The following is a 16,795-nucleotide window of genomic DNA, read 5'->3' as shown; positions in this document are numbered from 1 at the left end:
CTCCCGCCCACCACCCCGTGGCCAGGTTTGCCCTTAACGGTGCCCCACCCAGGCACGGCTATGCCCGTTGGCAGGACATCCAGAACGACCCGAGATACATGATCCTCAATGAGCCCTTCAAGTCCGAGATCCACAAGGGCAACTACCTGGAGATGAAGAACAAGTTCCTGGCCCGCAGGTTCAAGGTCAGTCCTTGGCAGGGCCAGAGGCTGGGGGCGGGCTGCTGCAAGAGGGCCGGTTACATGAAGGTCTGGGGCAAGTTACGTGAAAGTCTGGGGCAAAGAAATGAGCGAGCAGCAACCCCCCACCCTGTATATCCGGATGCGGGCCAGACTGTCCAGGAAAGGGAGTCATTTAGTCAATCAACGAACAGGTGCTGGGTCCTTGCACTGGGCCAGACCCCCCCTGGGCGAGTGTCCCTGCCCTGAGTGATGGGTGCAGAGAACTCAGCTTGGGGCGGGCTCTAAGGGGTGGCCCAGAGGGTGGACAGCCGGGTGAGGGTGTGTGTCCTCCTTCCCTGCTTTCCGCCAGAGCCTTGGCCTGCGGGGGTGGGTGCTGGCGGAGGGGGGCCAGGCCAGCGCTCAGTCCCTCTCCTCCCCCCGCCCCCTCAGCTGCTGGAGCAGGCGCTGGTCATCGAGGAGCAACTCCGGAGGGCCGCGTACCTCAACATGACCCAGGACCCCAACCACCCCGCCATGGCCCTCAATGCCCGCCTGGCCGAGGTGGAGTGCCTTGCCGAGAGCCACCAGCACCTCTCCAAGGAGTCCCTCGCCGGGAACAAGCCTGCCAATGCTGTCCTGCACAAGGGTGAGCGAGCCCGCTCCCTGGAGGGGGGCCCACCCGCCTTGCTCCTGCCCAGCGGCTCCATAGCCACAGGTGTGGGCGTGGGGCTGGGGACAGGACATCAGATGGGACAGGCTGTCATCCAGCCTCTGCTCTTAGCTGTGGGGAAAGCGAGGCCCTTGCTTTTCTAGCCTTTTTCGGAGGGTCAGCGCCATGCAGGCCCTGGGCGGCGGGTAGGTGACATAGAAGACTATTAAGTTGTACAGCTCGTTTATCGAGCCTTGACAACATGTTTTATTTTTTAATTTTTTTTTTTAGTGAAAGAGGAGAGGACCTTTTTAAAATTAAAAAAAATTTTTTTTATTGGAGTAGATTTACAATGTTGTGTTAGTTTCAGGTGTACAGCAAAGTGAATCAGTTATCCATATACATATGTCCACTCTCTTTTAGATCCTTTTTCCATACAGGTCATTACAGAGTATAGAGTAGAGTTCCCCGTGCTGTACAGTAGGTCCTTGTTAGTTATCTATTTTATATGTAGTCGTGTGTTTGTGTCAGTCCCAGTCTCCCAACTTATGACAGTGTGCTTTAACTACGTTCTCTCTTTAATCCTTGTAATATCTTTAAGTGGTGAGGTTTCTCATCCCGTTTTAAAGTCGGTGCTCGGGGAGGTGAAGTAGCTGCCCAAGGTCTCCCGGGATTCACATCCTTGACCCTCGTGCTCCAAATCCTGAGGAAGTTCCCAGGCTGGTTAGGGGGCGGGAGTGAGCCAAGCTCACGTGAGGGTCCCTGGACTCTGCGGCCCCCGCTGCCTGGGAGAAGTTTCCTGAGGCTGCTCTGCCTTGGGCGTGGACCCTGTCCCCCGCAGTGGCCAGTGCTGCAGGCCTCCCCGGGAGCCAGGAGGCTGGCTGAGGGCCCGGGGGGAAGCCCAGCGTTGGGTCGGGGTTCCTGGCTGTCACCTCTGCAGCCCTCGGCCCGGGAGAAGCTGCTGGGAAAACTGGGCTCTTGTCCAGCAGCCGGCGGGGCTCTGCTTGGCTGGCTGGGAGGGCCGGGTGAAGGGCGCCCCCTGGCGTCCGCTGCGCGGGTGCAGTAACACAGCGACACAGCCTGGTAGCTAAGTGCCCGCCTGGGTGCCGCGCCCCGCGCCTCCCCTTCCCTCCCCAGTCCTGAACCAGCTGGAGGAGCTGCTGAGCGACATGAAGGCGGATGTGACGCGCCTGCCCTCCATGCTGTCCCGCATCCCCCCGGTGGCCGCCCGTCTCCAGATGTCAGAGCGCAGCATCCTGAGCCGCCTGACCAACCGAGCCGGGGACCCCACCATCCAGCAGGTCAGGCCCGGCCTGCGCCCCGGCCCCAGCCCCCCACGCACGTCCTGGGCGCCCTGGGTGGGGGCTCGGGCCGGCGCGGGACTTGGACCTTTAAACCTGAGTCCTTGCCTCCAGGGCGCTTTCGGCTCTTCCCAGATGTACAGCAACAACTTTGGGCCCAACTTCCGGGGCCCTGGACCGGGAGGGATTGTCAACTACAACCAGATGCCCCTGGGGCCCTATGTGACCGGTAGGTGCCCGTCTGCTTCCGGACGGCATGGGCAGGGGCGCCCGCGGGGCCCCAGCCGGCCCCCCGCCGCCCCAGGCAAGCCGAGCTCTCCTCTCTTTGCCGCAGATATCTAGCCGTCCCCGAGATTTCCCTCTGCTGCCGGGCTCGTTTCCAGTGGAGGTGAGGCCACTCGTGGGTGCTGCGCTGTCCCTTGTCCCTCCTTGGCTTGGCGAGTCAGGCCAGGCCAGTACAGGCCCTGGTCCCTGAGCTTCTTCACGGCCCTGGGGCCCGGGGGCCTCGCCCCTCCACGCTCGGGGACCGTCTTGGGGCCGGTGTGTCTTCCTAGGCTTCCAGACGCTTCCCCGGGAGGCTGGGGGGGCAGCACATGGCAGGGCAGGTGCACGTGGGTGTGCTCCCCTGTGTACACGCGTGCTTCTGTACACCGGTGTGTTGGTGTGCGTGCGTGACCCCGGCAGTGAGTCAGGGACCATTGCCCCCAGCCTGGAACCCTGACTCCACCGTTCTGCCTGCGCTTTCCTGCTGGGTGGTGGACGCCCTGGGATGTCACCTCCCCCCAACCCCTGCCCAGGACCAGGAGGGTGGCCCAGCGTGTGTGTGGCTCAGTGTTACCGGCTGGGAGAGGACCAGGAGGGTGGCCCAGCGTGTGTGTGGCTGTGTTACCGGCTGGGAGAGGACCAGGAGGGTGGCCCAGCGTGTGTGCGGCTCAGTGTTACCGGCTGGGAGAGGACCAGGAGGGTGGCCCAGCGTGTGTGCGGCTCAGTGTTACCGGCTGGGAGAGGGTTTGAGTCCTGAGAAACCACCAGTCTGCTGTGGCCACCTCCGCCCCGCTGACAGCCCCTGCTAAGCTGTGTGTCCCATCAGAACCTCTGCTTCGGCGCGGAGGCTCGGGGGTGGGGCGGTTCCAGACAGGCTGCTCCTTGGGGTCCCTGCCTCCTCCACGCCCCGGGTGTGGCCGTGGCCCGAGGCTGGGAGGTCTGGGCTAGGGGACCCCCTGGTGTCAGTTGGCCATGACAGGTCGTAGTGGGTGGTCTAGGGTGTTGGGTGCCACCCCCGTGGGGACCCGAGCGCCCAGCTGTGTGACCCGTGATCTGCCTCTTGCAGCCGCGCCTGCCGGGCCCCCTGCCCGACCCCCGCAGGAGAGAAAAGCTGCCGCCTTTCTAGAGCCACGCCACCCGAGGACAGAAAGGGAAAGCGAGAAATGCCACCTCATGGGGACAAGGCCACCTGAGCCCAGAAGTGCCACCTGCTCCTAACCCAAGTGCTCCCCACACCACCCGGGACGCACCCCTCGGCCACCTCTGCCAGGACGACTTCCTAGAAGAGATTTCATTTCTTTGTACATCTTTTGCACTTTCCTGTTGAAGACTTGAACAAGTTTGTCTTGATAAACGTCGAGTGACGCGTGGGGCAGTCTGACTTGCAGCACGTACGTCTCTCTGCCGACGGGTTCCGGACCTGAAGGGACGCTCCTGGGAGCCCAGGGGCCGCCCACGGACTCGGCCCGGCTGAGGAGGACGAGGTGCCCGCCCTGGGCGCCCTCAGTCTGCCCCCATCCCCCCATCCCGCCTGCACCGTGCTCCAGCCCCTTGCCCGTGAGGCCCCCCGGTGCCAGGTGGGTCAAGACTGGGCAACTGGCTGGCCTGAGGGTAGAGACCTGGCTGACGCCCAGGTCAGGCCAGGCCGCTTCCTGCAAGGCTGGAGACCACCAAGTATGTGCTGTCTCCGTGGGACAGGTGTCTGTCCCTGGCCCAGCCTGTCTCTCAGGCCCTGGACTCGGTCGTCACCAGTGGAGGGTCTGTGGCCCCTGCCCTGCGTGGCAGGTCACTTGTTCCCCGGAGGGAAGGGGAGGGCAGGGCCTGCAGGTGTTGGCCTGGGGGCTGCCAGAGGCTTCCTCTCAGGCCTCCGTGGGAAGGGGCGTGCCCTCCCCCTGCCGGGGTGTGGCTAGCGTTCCAGTGGGGAGGGTCACAGCAGCGCTGAGGGGGGCCCAGGAGCCCCTGGTCCTGCCCTGTGCCCTGGGGGTGCCCATCACCCCCACGTCCAGGTGCACACTCCCCGTGCGATCTGGCCGCAGATGTGGAGAAGCCAGGCCACACGCTGGAGCCCGGGCTTATCCCTCCCTCTCATCTTGTCCCCGGAGAGGCCTTGATCTGGGCACTTGCCATCTGGAGTGGGCCACGACTGCCCTCGCTGTGTTCTCGGAAGGCTTGGGGAAAGCTTGGAGGCAGGAGACTGGACCCAGTAGCCTCTGCAGTCTTCCCAGCTGGAGCATCCCCAGCTTCCTGCCTTGTTTCCTGCCAGTAACGCCCCACTGGAATCCTGATCCTTCCTCGCCCAGCCGGTGGTGCGCTGTGATGGCCCCAGTTTGGAGGAAGGGAGGAACGGGCCAGGGCCTGGGCCTGTCTGTGTCTCATGTTCCCTGTGGCCCAGCCTGGAAGGGAATTCCGAGCCTTGAGCAGGGAGGGGCCTTCCTGGCGTGGAGCCCTGGGTGCAGAATCCTGTCTGAGAGACAAGCTGGGCCTGGGGGTGGAGGCACCAGGGGGGTTCTGTTCTGCTCCCTGGCCAGGACTGGGGCCAGGATTTGGGGGTGTCTTGGGGACACAGGGCCATTGGCCAGCTCTCCCTGAACCCCTAGAGGGCTGGACCCCCAAGGCCCCTGCCATCTCCAGGCTGGCCAACCCTGGCACTGTGGGTGGGAGGAGTGGGGGGGGCGCACAGGTGTCCAGGACACACGTGACAGCCGCTGACCCCGCCTCCCGGAAGGGTGGGGTCATTCCTGTCCCCTATGGTTTGTCCAGTGCCATGTACGTACATTCGTGGTCCTCCGACCCGTGCCCCCCTGCAGAGGTTCCGGCTCAGGCCACGGGCAGCGTGACCGCCAGGAGCCCCCGACACGGTGCCCTGTGACTCTGCCCTCTCAAGCAGGCAGTCAGCCTGCCAGACTGGCTGGCCTGGTGGGGAACACAGTGGATGGGTCCTGAATGTCAGGTCAGGGGGCACGTGGTAGAGGACGGGGGTCTGTGTTGTCCCCGCTGCCTCACGCCAAGGGAAGGTGGTCCTTCCCCTGCCAGCCCTTGCTCCCCAGCCAGCTTCCCTCTGCCCTTCTGTTTCTGCTCCTTCCCAGGCCTCCGCCCTTTTCCTCTACCAGCCAGAGCCAGGCACCCACGGATGGCCTGGCCCCCGGCACTGCCTGGTCCAGGAAGGGCTCAGCTCTCCAAGACCAGCACCTGGGAGGCCTGGGAGGGGGGCTGCGGACAGCTGGGGAGGGGGTTTCTGGCTGACTGGTTTTGGAGAAGAAAAAGGATCTTAAGAATGTTTTCTTCTTGGTTTATCAAGTTATCTCCTGCCGAAAGTTGTAGTGGTGGGGAGGGGGTGTTGGCCATCTTCAGCATCTTCAGGCTGGGTTTGGTTTATCCCGCGGGCAGAAGGAGAGTCGTCACGTGCAAGCGGAAGCCGGAAGTGCCAGCCCGCATTTTTGTTTCCAGCCACCTTATTATTTAGACCAGTGCCGAGTAGGCTTTCTGTTGAACCATCTTGGGGCCACAGTCTCGGAAGGCGTAGCTGGCTGGGCTCCTGGGTGACCAGGGGAGTTTGGGCTGGACTGTGTCCGGGGGTCCCCTTGCACACGCCCACCACGGAAGCACATCCTGAGACCCCCTGTGCAAGGAGGCCCTCCCTGCAAGCCGCCTTCAGAAGCTCCTTTGTTTTCTGCAAGTGATGACCATGGTACCACCATGGTACCATGGTCCTGTTCTGCTGGTACCACGACTCGTGCAGCCACCTGCCCTCCTGCTTGTTGGGCGTCCCTTCCCAGGGTCCTCTGGGGACTCCCTGGCCCAGGTCAGGGGCTGGCTGAGTCTTGCCCCAGGGACACCTGTAGCCCTTGCTGCCAGGCGTTGGGTCCCAGGGATGCTGAGGGCCTGAGGGGATCGTGTAGAGGGTAGGCTCGGGGACCTCCGGAGTGTGCCCAGAGTGGGGTGGCAGGAAGGAGCTTGTCTGGGAGGCGGGGGCTGAGGTCTTGGCCTGGCCACAGTCCAGGGTCCCCCCCTCCGTACCTGCAGCTGTCCTGTGCCGACCACTCTGTCTGTCGAGGAAGCTGGCTCCCGCCCCATTTTATATTTCTGGAAGTTTACAGTCGTGGTGCATCAGCCCAAAGTCATTGGCTTGTGTTTGGGTATTTCTTTCTTAGTTTTCAGATTTTTTTTAAACAAAGTATTTTTTTAGGTGCGATAACCCAGAAAGGGCCCGTTGGGTGTGTGTGTGTCCTGAACCCCTGATACTGAGCTGGGAGCCTGAGCCTCCCATGGCTCCTCTGTGCCTGGGGTTGAGGGGAGGGGGGAGGGGCCAACCCCTGCCTGTGCATTGGTGCGTGGGAGCATGAGGGAGCAGATGCCCGCACCCAGGCCGGCATCTGGCCCAGCGGAGAGGGGCCGGCCCCTTGCCTGGTAGAGCCCCCAGCTGGCAATGGGGCCGGGGCGCTGGGGCGAGTCGGGACGGTCCCAGCCGGGGAGCCGGGGCTGGAGGCTGAGCCCGTGTGTGTAGTCACCTGTCCGGTCCTCGGGAGGATGTATAGGAGGCTCGACAAAGACTGTAACCGACCCCGTTCCCTTTACTTTGTACTCTGTGTATGTCTTGGTTTTCCGTGTTTTAATAAATCCTTTGGGAAAGGATTGGATCAAAGAGTGTTCTCCTAGCTTCTCACTGATCTAGGATGGGGGTGGCCGGGGAAGGATGTGAGGGGGATGGGGTGTCATCTAAAGCCACCTCCCACCTGAGGAGACACGGCCCCATGAGGCTGAAAGGCTCGCTGGGAAGGGGGCGCCCCAAAAAGGGGTGTTCAGGGGTGGTGCCCGCCCCTCCCACCTGCCCCCTGAAACAGCATTGCTCAGAGGAACACTGAGCCCCCAGAGACAGCCCACAGGCCTCCCTGGATCCTGACCTCTCTGTCCTCAGGGGCGTCCAGCAGCCTCCCACCAACTTCCATCCTTGAATCACTTGGGAGAGAAGGGGGTCTCGGTCCCCAGTCTTGGCCTCTCCCCCAGGGCCCCTTTCTCCCAACCTCTGCTCGGCCCCAGTCTGCTGGCCTCTGCAGGGGGCAGCCTCCCCCCCCCTCCCACTGCCCTTGGCCCAGCCCTGACCCCGAGGACCCCGCAGAGGAGAGGAGCAGACCCTGACGGGCTTGGGTTTTATTTCGTCATTCCATAAATACGGCGCTGCGTCTCCACGGAGTGTCATTTGGAAGTGCGAGGCATATGGCATCTCTGCCTGTGTAGGGGATGCAGTTAGCTGAGGAGCCACAGTCATTAAAATAAAGGGGGGGAGAGAAAAATAGCACATTATTTACATGACTCGAGAGAACAGAAGACAGAGCAAGCCCCCCTCTCGTCCTCGGGACCTCGAATTTGCCGTAGATTCAGGATGAAAAATGCTGGGGGCTGTGTGTGTCATTAGCAAGGAAGACTGGTCCTGCCCTGACCCACACTGGGCCTTCTTCCCGTGTGGGGCACTGCCAGGTGGACCCCTGGGGGCAAACTCTGCTTCAAGGGGAGGGTGAGAGGCTGGCTGGCAGCTGGGGCCCTTGGCGGGCTTCCCCTCAAGCAGGTGGGCTGCGGCTGGCTGGTCTGAAACCCATGCCGGGCAGGGCCCAGGCTGCCCCACCAGGGCCTGCTTCTGCCCAGCTCTTCTGTTGCCAGGCTCGGACCGCCCTTGGGCCCCACTCCACTGTTTCCCCGCTCCGGCACCCTCCAAGTCGGGGGACCCTCCCTCAGGAAGCGGGGCGCCATCCCTCCACACCCACTTGCAGGGGGCGGGGATACAGAACCAGGCCGTGGATGGTGCCCCAGGGCCGGGAGGCTGCCTGGGTCTTTGCGCTGGGCATTTAGGCCTTGGTAGAGCTCAACCCTGCGGGCCCTTGTCTCCCTCCGTCTGGGAAACATGCAGCCAGCGGGCTCGGCCTTCCCAGGTGTGGCTCATGGGGTGGGGGGGGGTGGCAGTCCCGCCCTCGGCCCGATTGCTCGCCCTGGTCCCTCTTCCAGCAGTGGGTGGGCAGGGTGACAGCAGTGTGGAGGGGGGCCCAGTCATCTCGCCAACGAGCAGCCGGTAACCTGGCCCCTGAGCACGGCCGGCTGCTGGGACTGCCCGGCCCAGAACACTTGGTCCCCGCCTGGATGGGCCTGGGATGGAAGCCGCCCCACTGCAGTGTCCTGTCCTCAGAGCCAGACTCCCACCATGTGATGGTGGGGAGTGGCTGGGGATTCTGCTGGGACAGGCTTGTCCCCTCCCCACACCCACAGGCTGAAGCGTGCAGGAGACTTGGTGAAGAGGACCCCCAGGGGCCTGGTCTACAAAGAGGGAGAAGGTTCTAGACTCCAGGGTCAGCACAAAGGTCAGGAGTTGGGGGAGGAAGGTCCCCCCCCCCACATCTGTGGCTTTCTTAAAGCCAGTTTCCCAGGCCTTGGCTCAGCCAGGACTGGACGGCGGCCCCTCTGAGAATAATGGCAGGGAGGGGCCTCTCTGAAGGGCAAGCGGGATGGGCTGTGTCTGCCCAGGGGCACGAGGGCCCGTATCCGGTGGGCTGGGGCGTCTGCAGAGCCTGGCCCCCAACTCCCACCCACCACGGCCAGCAAAGGCTGGGTGCCGCTCAGGACTATGGGGGCTGCTCCTCCTGGCGGCCGGCCCCCTCCCTGCCTCCATCTCTGCAGCCCCAGGCCCGGCTGCAAAGGGGATGACACTTGTGAATGTCCTGCCCTCCCTCCCTGTCCCCAGTCTGTTCCAGGCTTGGGAGGAGGGGGCTGGTGTGGAAAGGAATGACCAACCCCAGCCATCCCTCCGTCTTCGTGGGCTGTGTGGAGGTGTCCTGGGGGTGGCACTGCTGCCCTGGTAACAAGCTCTGAGCACCCAAGACAGAGCACCTCACCCCACCTGGTCTGAGGCCTCGCAGGGGACACTGCTCCACAGACAGGCCCCCGGGGTCTTTTCCTGGACCGCGGGGTCTGCTGCTGGCTGTCCCCCAGGTCCCAGGCGCGCAGCACAGAAAACCACAGGGACTCTCCCTCGTTGAAAGGGTCCCAGCACGTTCTCTCTGCAGACCCCAAGGCCACCACCCCCGGGCACAGCAGAGGCTGGCTACCTGGTGTGTGGTCAGCAGCCCCAGTCCAGCTGAGCACGTATGACCTCGGGGCCTTCTGGGGCGAGGACAGAGGGGCGGAGAACGGGGTGCCTGGCAGGGAGGGAGGGCAGGTGGGGCCCTGGAGGGACCTGGACTGGAGCCCAGGCACTGGGGCTCATCAATTGTTTGTGGGGAGGAAGCCGGCGGGGCGAGGAGCTTGAAATCAGAGCCCCCCAACTTTTTGTGGGTCCCAAACTGCAGGGCGAATCCCCCTGGATCCCTGCCCCTGCCAGCAAGGTTGGGGGGTGGGTCAAGGGGCAGCTCGGAAGGCCCCTCGGAGACACACTGGGGCGGGTGGTTGGGAGAAGGGGCTGGGGGAAGAATCCGAGGTCAGGCCCGAGGAAAGTACCTGGAGCCCTTGGCAAGAAGGGGAATGAGGGAGACCCCAGAGGGAGGCCTGCCCCGACCAGGGCCCCACCGAGGGGCCACAGGAAGAGGCAGACCCGGCTTCCTCATCCCTTCCCCAACACTGGGTGGGGTTCTCGGCAGAGGAGAGGCCAGCTCTGCCTGCCCCCAGGTCCCAGCTGGTCTCGGCCTGGCCGGGACTTGAGTCTCTGAGACGGGCCGTGGCTGGGCGAAAACGTGGTGGTTTCTTGGAGGAGGAGCAGAGACGGCAGGCTTGGGTGGGACCACATGAGTGCCTTCGAATCAATGCCGACTCCCCGACACGAACCCGACATCGGTCCTGCGAAGCAGCGGGTGGTGTGTGGCAGAGACTTTTGAGATCTTTTCCCCGTGACATCTTGGTGCGTTGTTTTGTTTTTGAAGCAAACCACACTCTTGACTTGGCTTCAAAATAGCTTAAGCGAGCGAACAGAGAGACTAGGAGGAAAACGGAAACGGTCCAGGCAAACGGCCAGGGGCTTCTTAGGATCTGTAGTCCTTTTTGCTGTAGGGTTTATTGCCCAAAATGCTATCGATCTCGTGGATAATGGAAGACGACAGTTTTGGAAGGACCTGTGTGCAAAGATGGGAGCTATTCAGAATCCACCACCAAGACTGGCCTGGCCTGCAGGTGAGGTGGGGTGTAATGGAGCAGGGCCCTATGGGGCCTTCCTGGAGCACAGCTCCGCCCCCTCCACCCCACAACGTCCTACGCCTGCCTCTTGTCTGTAGAATTTTAGCCCAAGGATAAATTTAATTGGAGAAATGAGAAAATGCAAAAGCAAAGAAAAGCAGTCAAACGGGACAAAATAATAATAGTTTAGCCATTAAACAAAGTCAAGGACTTTTAGTCCCTCCTCAAGGGCTACAGGTCATATTCTGAGCCGTGTCCTTTGAGCTGTTTTGCAGCTACTGAAACCCCCACCAGGTATAAAAAGTAACTGCATGATGACCAGACTGTAGCCATGAAATAAGCTGCTCCATCCTGCACAATTCCAAGAACTGGCCTCAGGGAAATGGGAACAAACTGACCCTGGAGTTGAAGATTAACTGTACTTAAAACAATCAGGTGACCCTGCTCAGATGACCACACGACCAATTTCAAGATGACTGTCGGAGCTAACTGTGCTGCTCTGTACACAGCCTCCTACCTCCGCCCCCAAAGCACCCCTGAAACTCCCCTTGAAAAGCTCTTGCCCCCTGATCGACATGGGGAAATTGGATCTTTGGGACATGAGTCCACCTTCTCCCAGGATCGCCAGCTTCCTCAATAAAGCTACCTTTCCTTTTACCCAACACTTGCCTCTCAGTATTGGATTTTTCTTTTTTTTGGCCGCACTGTGCAGCTTGTGGGATCTTACTTCCCCAACCAGGGATAGAGCCCATGCCCCCTGCAGTGGAAGGGCAGAGTCCCAACCACTGGACCTCCAGGGAAGTCTCAGTATTGGGATTCTTGAGCGACGAGCAGCTGAACCTGAGTTCTGTAACAGGGGGACATTCATCCAGCCGCCCACTGGCCCCAGACTGTCCTGCTCTCATTGCATGCGGCTCCGGAAGCAGATGGGGGCCATGCTGCTTCTGTATTCCAGAAGGTTTGGGGCAGAGGGAACCTGCCCTGGTCTAAGCTCTGCCCCTCAAATGGAAGGACAGCGACGGCATAAAATGCAGATTCCAGGACCAGAACACCTGATAATCCACACCCCCAAATTGCTTTTTCCAGCCCTCTTGACCTCAGCCAACAGTAACATCCCCCTTCCAGATGACAAACCCCAGGGGCTGTCTGACCTGCTATCCCGCACCCTCACATCCAGCCTGTCAGCCAGTCCTGTCGGTCCATCTTCCAGAACATCCAGATGATCCAACCAGCTGTCCATCTGCACCATGGCCATCCCTCGCCCCGACACCGTCATCACTTCCCAGCAATCGCCCTGCTTCCCTTCTGCTCCCCAAACTCTTTCCTCCACTCAGCAGCCAAAGAGCGAGAGGGAGCCTTTTAAAATCTAAGTTGGACCCTGCCCCTCCTCTGCTCCCATCTCACTGGACCATTGCCAAAGTCCTTAGAGGGCGTGCAGTGGCCCATGGGTCTGCCCCCACGCCGAGCTCATCTCCCGCCCCTGCCCCTCTGCTCCAGGCCCTCTGGCCTCATTGCTGTCCTGGGCTCGTGCCCACCCTGCACCTTCCCATCAGCCTGGAGCGTTCTTCCCCTGAGTATCTGCACTGCCCACTCCTCATCCTTCAAGCCTTTGCTCACAAGTCACTTTGTCAACAAGCCTACACTACAGCCCCCTTCAACCTGGGTCCACGGCTCCCCCCCTCCCCGCCCCTGCTGGACACCCCCGACCTTGCTCTAGGTTTCTTTTTCCAGAGTCCTTATCACCCTCCGACACATATTCTAATCTTATTTCTCGCATTTAGTGTTTTCCGTCTGTTCCAGCTAGAAAGCCAGCTCTTCGAGAGCAAGGCTTTTTGGTGGTTCACTGCTGTAGCCCAGGTGCCTTGAACAGTGTCCGGTATGTAGTAGGTGCTCAATAAGTACGTGCTGGACAGATGACTGGCTGAGACCCTGAGCTCTGCCCAGCGCAGAGCAAGGCTGGCGGCCCCCACTCACCTGTATTGCTCCAATATTCTCCATCAGCTGGTCTGCGCTGGAAGCGCCCAGGAGCACGGAGCTGACCCCCTCGTTCCTCAGGCACCAGGCTGGGGGGCAGCAAGACCAGAGGTGAGGGAGGCCCACCCAAGGCAGGGCCCTCTCTGGTTCTGCCCTGACCCTGCCTAGGCCAGCCTCCTGGGCATGGGGCTGAGGGTGCCCAGGAAAGGCCTGGCAAACCAGGGGCTCAGCAGTGCTGGGGGGACCCTGGCACCAACTGCCGCCAGTGGAGAGACGGCCCAAGTGCTCAGGGACCCCCCCATCCTCTCCCCATGAATGTGGGAGCCCGTTACCCACAGCTGGCTGGTGGAGGGGGTGTGGCGCAAGCACTCAGGGACTCCCGACATCTCCCTGGGACATGGGTCTCCACCCTGCTCCCCAGCCTCTTACCTATGGCCAGCTGGGGGAGGGTGCAGCCCAGGCGCTCCGCGATGGCCTGCAGCTCCTTCAGCTTGGCCTGCTGGCGCCGGCCCTCCTCACTCAGGATCTTGTCCTTCAGCCACTGGTAGCCCTGGTTGTGGGGTGGAGGCACAGCACAGCCCACAGGTGAGGGCAGGTCACCTGGACCTCTGTGTGCATGGCACAAAATGATGATTTGGGGCACGGCAGCACCCCCCGGCCCCGGCCTAACCATGTCCTGCTGTGGTCCAGACCTGGGCAGTTGCAAGGATGGGAACCGTTGCATCTGAAGCCTGTGGGCTGTCGGGGAGCTGAGGCCAGGCCCCTGAGCCTGGACAAGGAGGTGGACAAGCTGACCTTCCCTTCTCCTGGGTGGCTGGGCGGCCCAGGAGGTGTGGCCACAGCGAAGTCAGGGAGCCCCCTGGGAGGCTTGCTGGGGGTTGGGCAGGAGTGGGTGGGGCAGGCCATCCTGCTTTTGAATCTGGGGCTGGGGTCTCCAGTATTGGCTCTGCCCTGGCCTGGGCAGGTCTTTCTCCCCCTGCTCCTTGTCCCCCAACCCCTGCAGCCTGGAGACCCTCCTGAGTCCCCACTCCGAGGTGTGTGTGTGTGTGCGTGCGCCTGTATGTGGGCCGGGGGGACTTGTCCTGGGGGGCATCTCTGAGTGACACTGAAGAAACCCCGCGGCCCTCAGCCCAGAGGTCTCAGGGATGGGCCACAGAGAGTGTGCGGGGTGTCTACAGGGGGAGGAGGCATCCCAGGGGGCACACGCGGATCCAGCGCAGGTTGTGAGGGCTGAACCTGCGGGGAGGGCAGGACGGCGGGAGAGTGAGGGGCTTCTTCACCTGGGGGATGTCCCACAGGTGGGCAGCCTTTCTAGACATGGGGTCAGGCCAGCTGGGGCTCCAAGTTCCCACGCTCCGAACCGTCCTGCAGACAGTGGCCCAGGGAAGCCCCGCCCAGCACCAACGTGTCTGCCCAAAGGCCCCACCCCTCCAAAATGCCCGTCCTGCCTGTCCCCTCCCCCAGCCCGGCCGCTTCTTCACCTTCAAGGAGGCTCTCGAGTAGGGCGGGATGCCACTGTCGTACTTTCCGGACACGATGCCGCAGGCCAGAGGGGACCAGGTCATGGCGCCCACTCCTGGGAGAGGAAAGCCGGACGAGGTCAAACCCAGGGTCCCGAGGACGGGCGGGGCGGGGCGAGGGGGAAAGGGGCGTGGCAGGTCAGGGGCGAGGGGCGGGGCGAGGGGATCTGGGATGGGGTTGGGGCAGGGCTGGGGAGGAGGCGGAGCGAGGAAGAGGGTGGGGCGGGGCCGGGAGGGGAGGCGCGAGGGCGGGGCCGGGCCGGGGAGCCCACCTATCTTGTGGAAGAGCTCGGGAAGCTGCACCTCCACCTTTTCGCGCTGGAACATGTGGTACTCGGCCTGCTCGCAGATGGGCGGGATCAAGTTGAACTGCCGGGCAACGGAGTAGGCCTCCTGGGAAAAGCAAAGAGGGGCATGGAGGGTCCCTGCCGGTCAGCGGTTCTGGGGGGCCTCCGGGGCAGCAGGGAGAAGACACAAAGGCATCCCCAGGAACGGCTGGCCCGCCTGCCCCTCCCCTCTCCTCTCAACTTTCCTGGCAGCCTGTTAGGCCCCCCTCCACGAGTGGAGAAAAGTGAGTGGGTTGTGGGACCCCAAGGCTGAAGGGATTTGGGGGGAAAGCACAACTCAGTAGTGAGGCTTGGGTTCTGGCACTTACTGGCCGGGTGTCCTTGGGTAAGGGGCTCACCCCCCTGTGCCTCAGTTTCCCCATTTGTCATGAGGGTCAAATGAGCCAACAGTGTTGGCAGCCCTCAGGACAGTGCCTGCCTGTTACTGGTTTTATCATGATTGTTACTCTAGGGCCTGGACCCAGGATGATAGCAGGGGCAGAAAACACTAGGTCAGGAGGGGAGAGTGGCTGGCATCAGCCCATCTCTGGGATTTGGAGCTCAAGGCCTCCACTCTGCAGACCGGATGGGTGTGAGCTCCTGGGGAAGCCCATCTGCCAGCCCGAGAGGCCCTTTCCCATTTAGCTTGAGACTCAGCTTTCACATCTGTAAAGTGGGGATGAGATCCTGACACCTCAGTGAGCTCTGTGCTGGGTCCAGGCAGCTTCAGAAAAATGCCAAATGATCACTAATGCTGCAGACTCCAAAGGCCGATTGATACAATGGGCTTCTAAAGTTGTCTGTAACTTGAAATGAAAATCCTGCTTAATTTTTTTTTTTTTTTGGATGAACCAGAAATCTGGGGCTTACTAGAGGAGAAACCCCCTAGCAGGGATGCCAGGACGTGGGAAATTCTGGTGGGTGTGGCATGGGAAGGGCTGAGGTTGGGAGGAGGCCTGGAGGCAGGCGTGAGGGGGCCAGCCTGAGAGCTAGTCCTGTGAAGACGCTGTCCCCAGGCCTCTGCCCTCCCCCCACCAACCAGCTGCCTGCCTCTGAGAAGCCACCCTGCCGACCCTTCTGGGATACCCCAGAAATATTATGAAACATCTGTCACCCTCAGCTACTGATGGCTCCCATGGAGGGAAATGACAAGGAAGGGGATGCCTTCCTGAAAGTGCAGGTGAAGGGGAAACATCATGGATTATGAGATGGAAGCCCAGGCTCTGAGCTGCAAGGCCTGAGCATCCATCTTGGCATGGGCTGTGTGACCTTGGGTGTGTTACTTAACCTCTCTGTGCCTCAGTGTCCACATCTGAAAAACAGGCTAACGGTAGCACTTACCTTATAGGGTGTTGTGAGGATTAAATGGGAGTCAGTCCACATGGAGCCCTCAAATCTAACGGCACCTGGAACATCACAAGAGCTCAGCACGGTGGCTGGCTCTGTCACCACTGCTGAGCACTGGCTGAGCCCCAGGACCCCCGCTAAGAGCTTCACACCTGTTCTCTCAGATAATCCTCACAACAGCCTCGTGACGGGGTAGGTTGTCCTTGCAGTCTTGTTCTACAGGTGGGGAAACTGAGGCTCAGAGAGGCGAAGCCATCTGTCCCGGGCCACGCAGTGCTGGGATGCAAGCCCAGACCCCTGTCTGCAAGGCCTGCGGACATCACTGCCACATGTCACCATACTGTCCCTCCCCATAGTACCCAGTTATCTGTGCATTAGGGACCGACGGCACTGAACCTGCTAGAGCCCCGGGGTCATCACCCACAGGGCTGGGGCCGGGAGCCCAGCTGGGGGACACGCACGCACCGAGAGGTCACCGTACCATGATCTCCATGGAGCTCCAGCGCGATGTGCCCCAGTACATGGCCATCCCCTGGTTAATGACGTGGGTCATGGCGCGCACCGTCTCTGTCACGAGAGAAGGGGAAACCACAGGTGGGGGGGGTGGCTGGGGGCACGAGGTCTGGCCTGGGGACATTCTGCAAATACAGGTGGGCGCCGGGAGGAGGGGGAGGGTGCTGCCAGGACGGCTTGCAAGCAGTGTACTTCCCGGCTGCGGAGTTGGGGGCGGCCTGGGTTTTCTGGGACCACAGAAAAAAGTGAGCCGCTGTCCAAGAAGCTGGTCTTGAAAACAATGCCCCCCAAATAGTTAGAGGTCTTATGGAATCTTAGAAAAATGGGTTATGGATGGATTGAGACGTTTCTATGGCAGATTAGAGGGATGAAGGAAAGGTGAGGTCAAAGAATGTGACTCTAGAATGGGGGGTGTTCTCTAGTCTGGGGAAGAATGGGGGACCCTGATCGCTCAGGAAGAACCAGATAAACGTATTAAGGTTACAATCAGATTGACAGATGGCAAGAGGAAGTAACATAATTTCTGCCCATTTCTAGTCTCCCAGTTGGGGCTACTCCAGACTCTCACTGGAATCTGGAGAATCGAATGGAG

At 61.4% G+C, this 16,795-nt stretch overlaps 2 protein-coding genes across 8 annotated transcripts in view; one reads left to right on the top strand and one right to left on the bottom strand.

The window, feature by feature from the left end:
- CHD5 (chromodomain helicase DNA binding protein 5) overlaps window positions 1-6,964 on the top strand; it is a 65,530-nt gene extending 58,566 nt beyond the window's left edge. For 2 of the 3 annotated variants that reach the window (XM_059906196.1, XM_059906353.1), the window contains 5 exons: window positions 53-185; window positions 612-807; window positions 1,948-2,111; window positions 2,226-2,340; window positions 2,446-2,488. In XM_059906196.1, coding sequence (XP_059762179.1) covers window positions 53-185; window positions 612-807; window positions 1,948-2,111; window positions 2,226-2,340; window positions 2,446-2,453 — 616 coding nt within the window. In that variant the 3' untranslated portion in view covers window positions 2,454-2,488. Of the gene's footprint in view, window positions 1-52; window positions 186-611; window positions 808-1,947; window positions 2,112-2,225; window positions 2,341-2,445; window positions 2,500-3,441 lie in introns of those variants that run through there. The other variant, XM_059906295.1, reaches the window with a different exon arrangement.
- A 544-nt stretch (window positions 6,965-7,508) lies between these two features.
- Window positions 7,509-16,795, bottom strand: part of KCNAB2 (potassium voltage-gated channel subfamily A regulatory beta subunit 2) — a 97,295-nt gene continuing 88,008 nt past the window's right edge. For all 5 annotated transcript variants that reach the window (XM_059905749.1, XM_059905985.1, XM_059905826.1 and 2 more), the window contains 6 exons: window positions 16,172-16,257; window positions 14,290-14,410; window positions 13,979-14,073; window positions 12,927-13,047; window positions 12,498-12,586; window positions 7,509-10,462 (listed from right to left, as the gene is read on the bottom strand). In XM_059905749.1, coding sequence (XP_059761732.1) covers window positions 10,373-10,462; window positions 12,498-12,586; window positions 12,927-13,047; window positions 13,979-14,073; window positions 14,290-14,410; window positions 16,172-16,257 — 602 coding nt within the window. In that variant the 3' untranslated portion in view covers window positions 7,509-10,372. The remainder of the gene's footprint in view (window positions 10,463-12,497; window positions 12,587-12,926; window positions 13,048-13,978; window positions 14,074-14,289; window positions 14,411-16,171; window positions 16,258-16,795) is intronic.

Source organism: Balaenoptera ricei, chromosome 1 (genome assembly GCF_028023285.1).
Source record: "Balaenoptera ricei isolate mBalRic1 chromosome 1, mBalRic1.hap2, whole genome shotgun sequence".
In the NCBI taxonomy this organism is placed as follows: Eukaryota; Metazoa; Chordata; class Mammalia; order Artiodactyla; family Balaenopteridae; genus Balaenoptera; species Balaenoptera ricei.
Note: the sequence above shows the minus strand (reverse complement) of the source record. Positions and strands in the feature narration are given on the sequence as shown.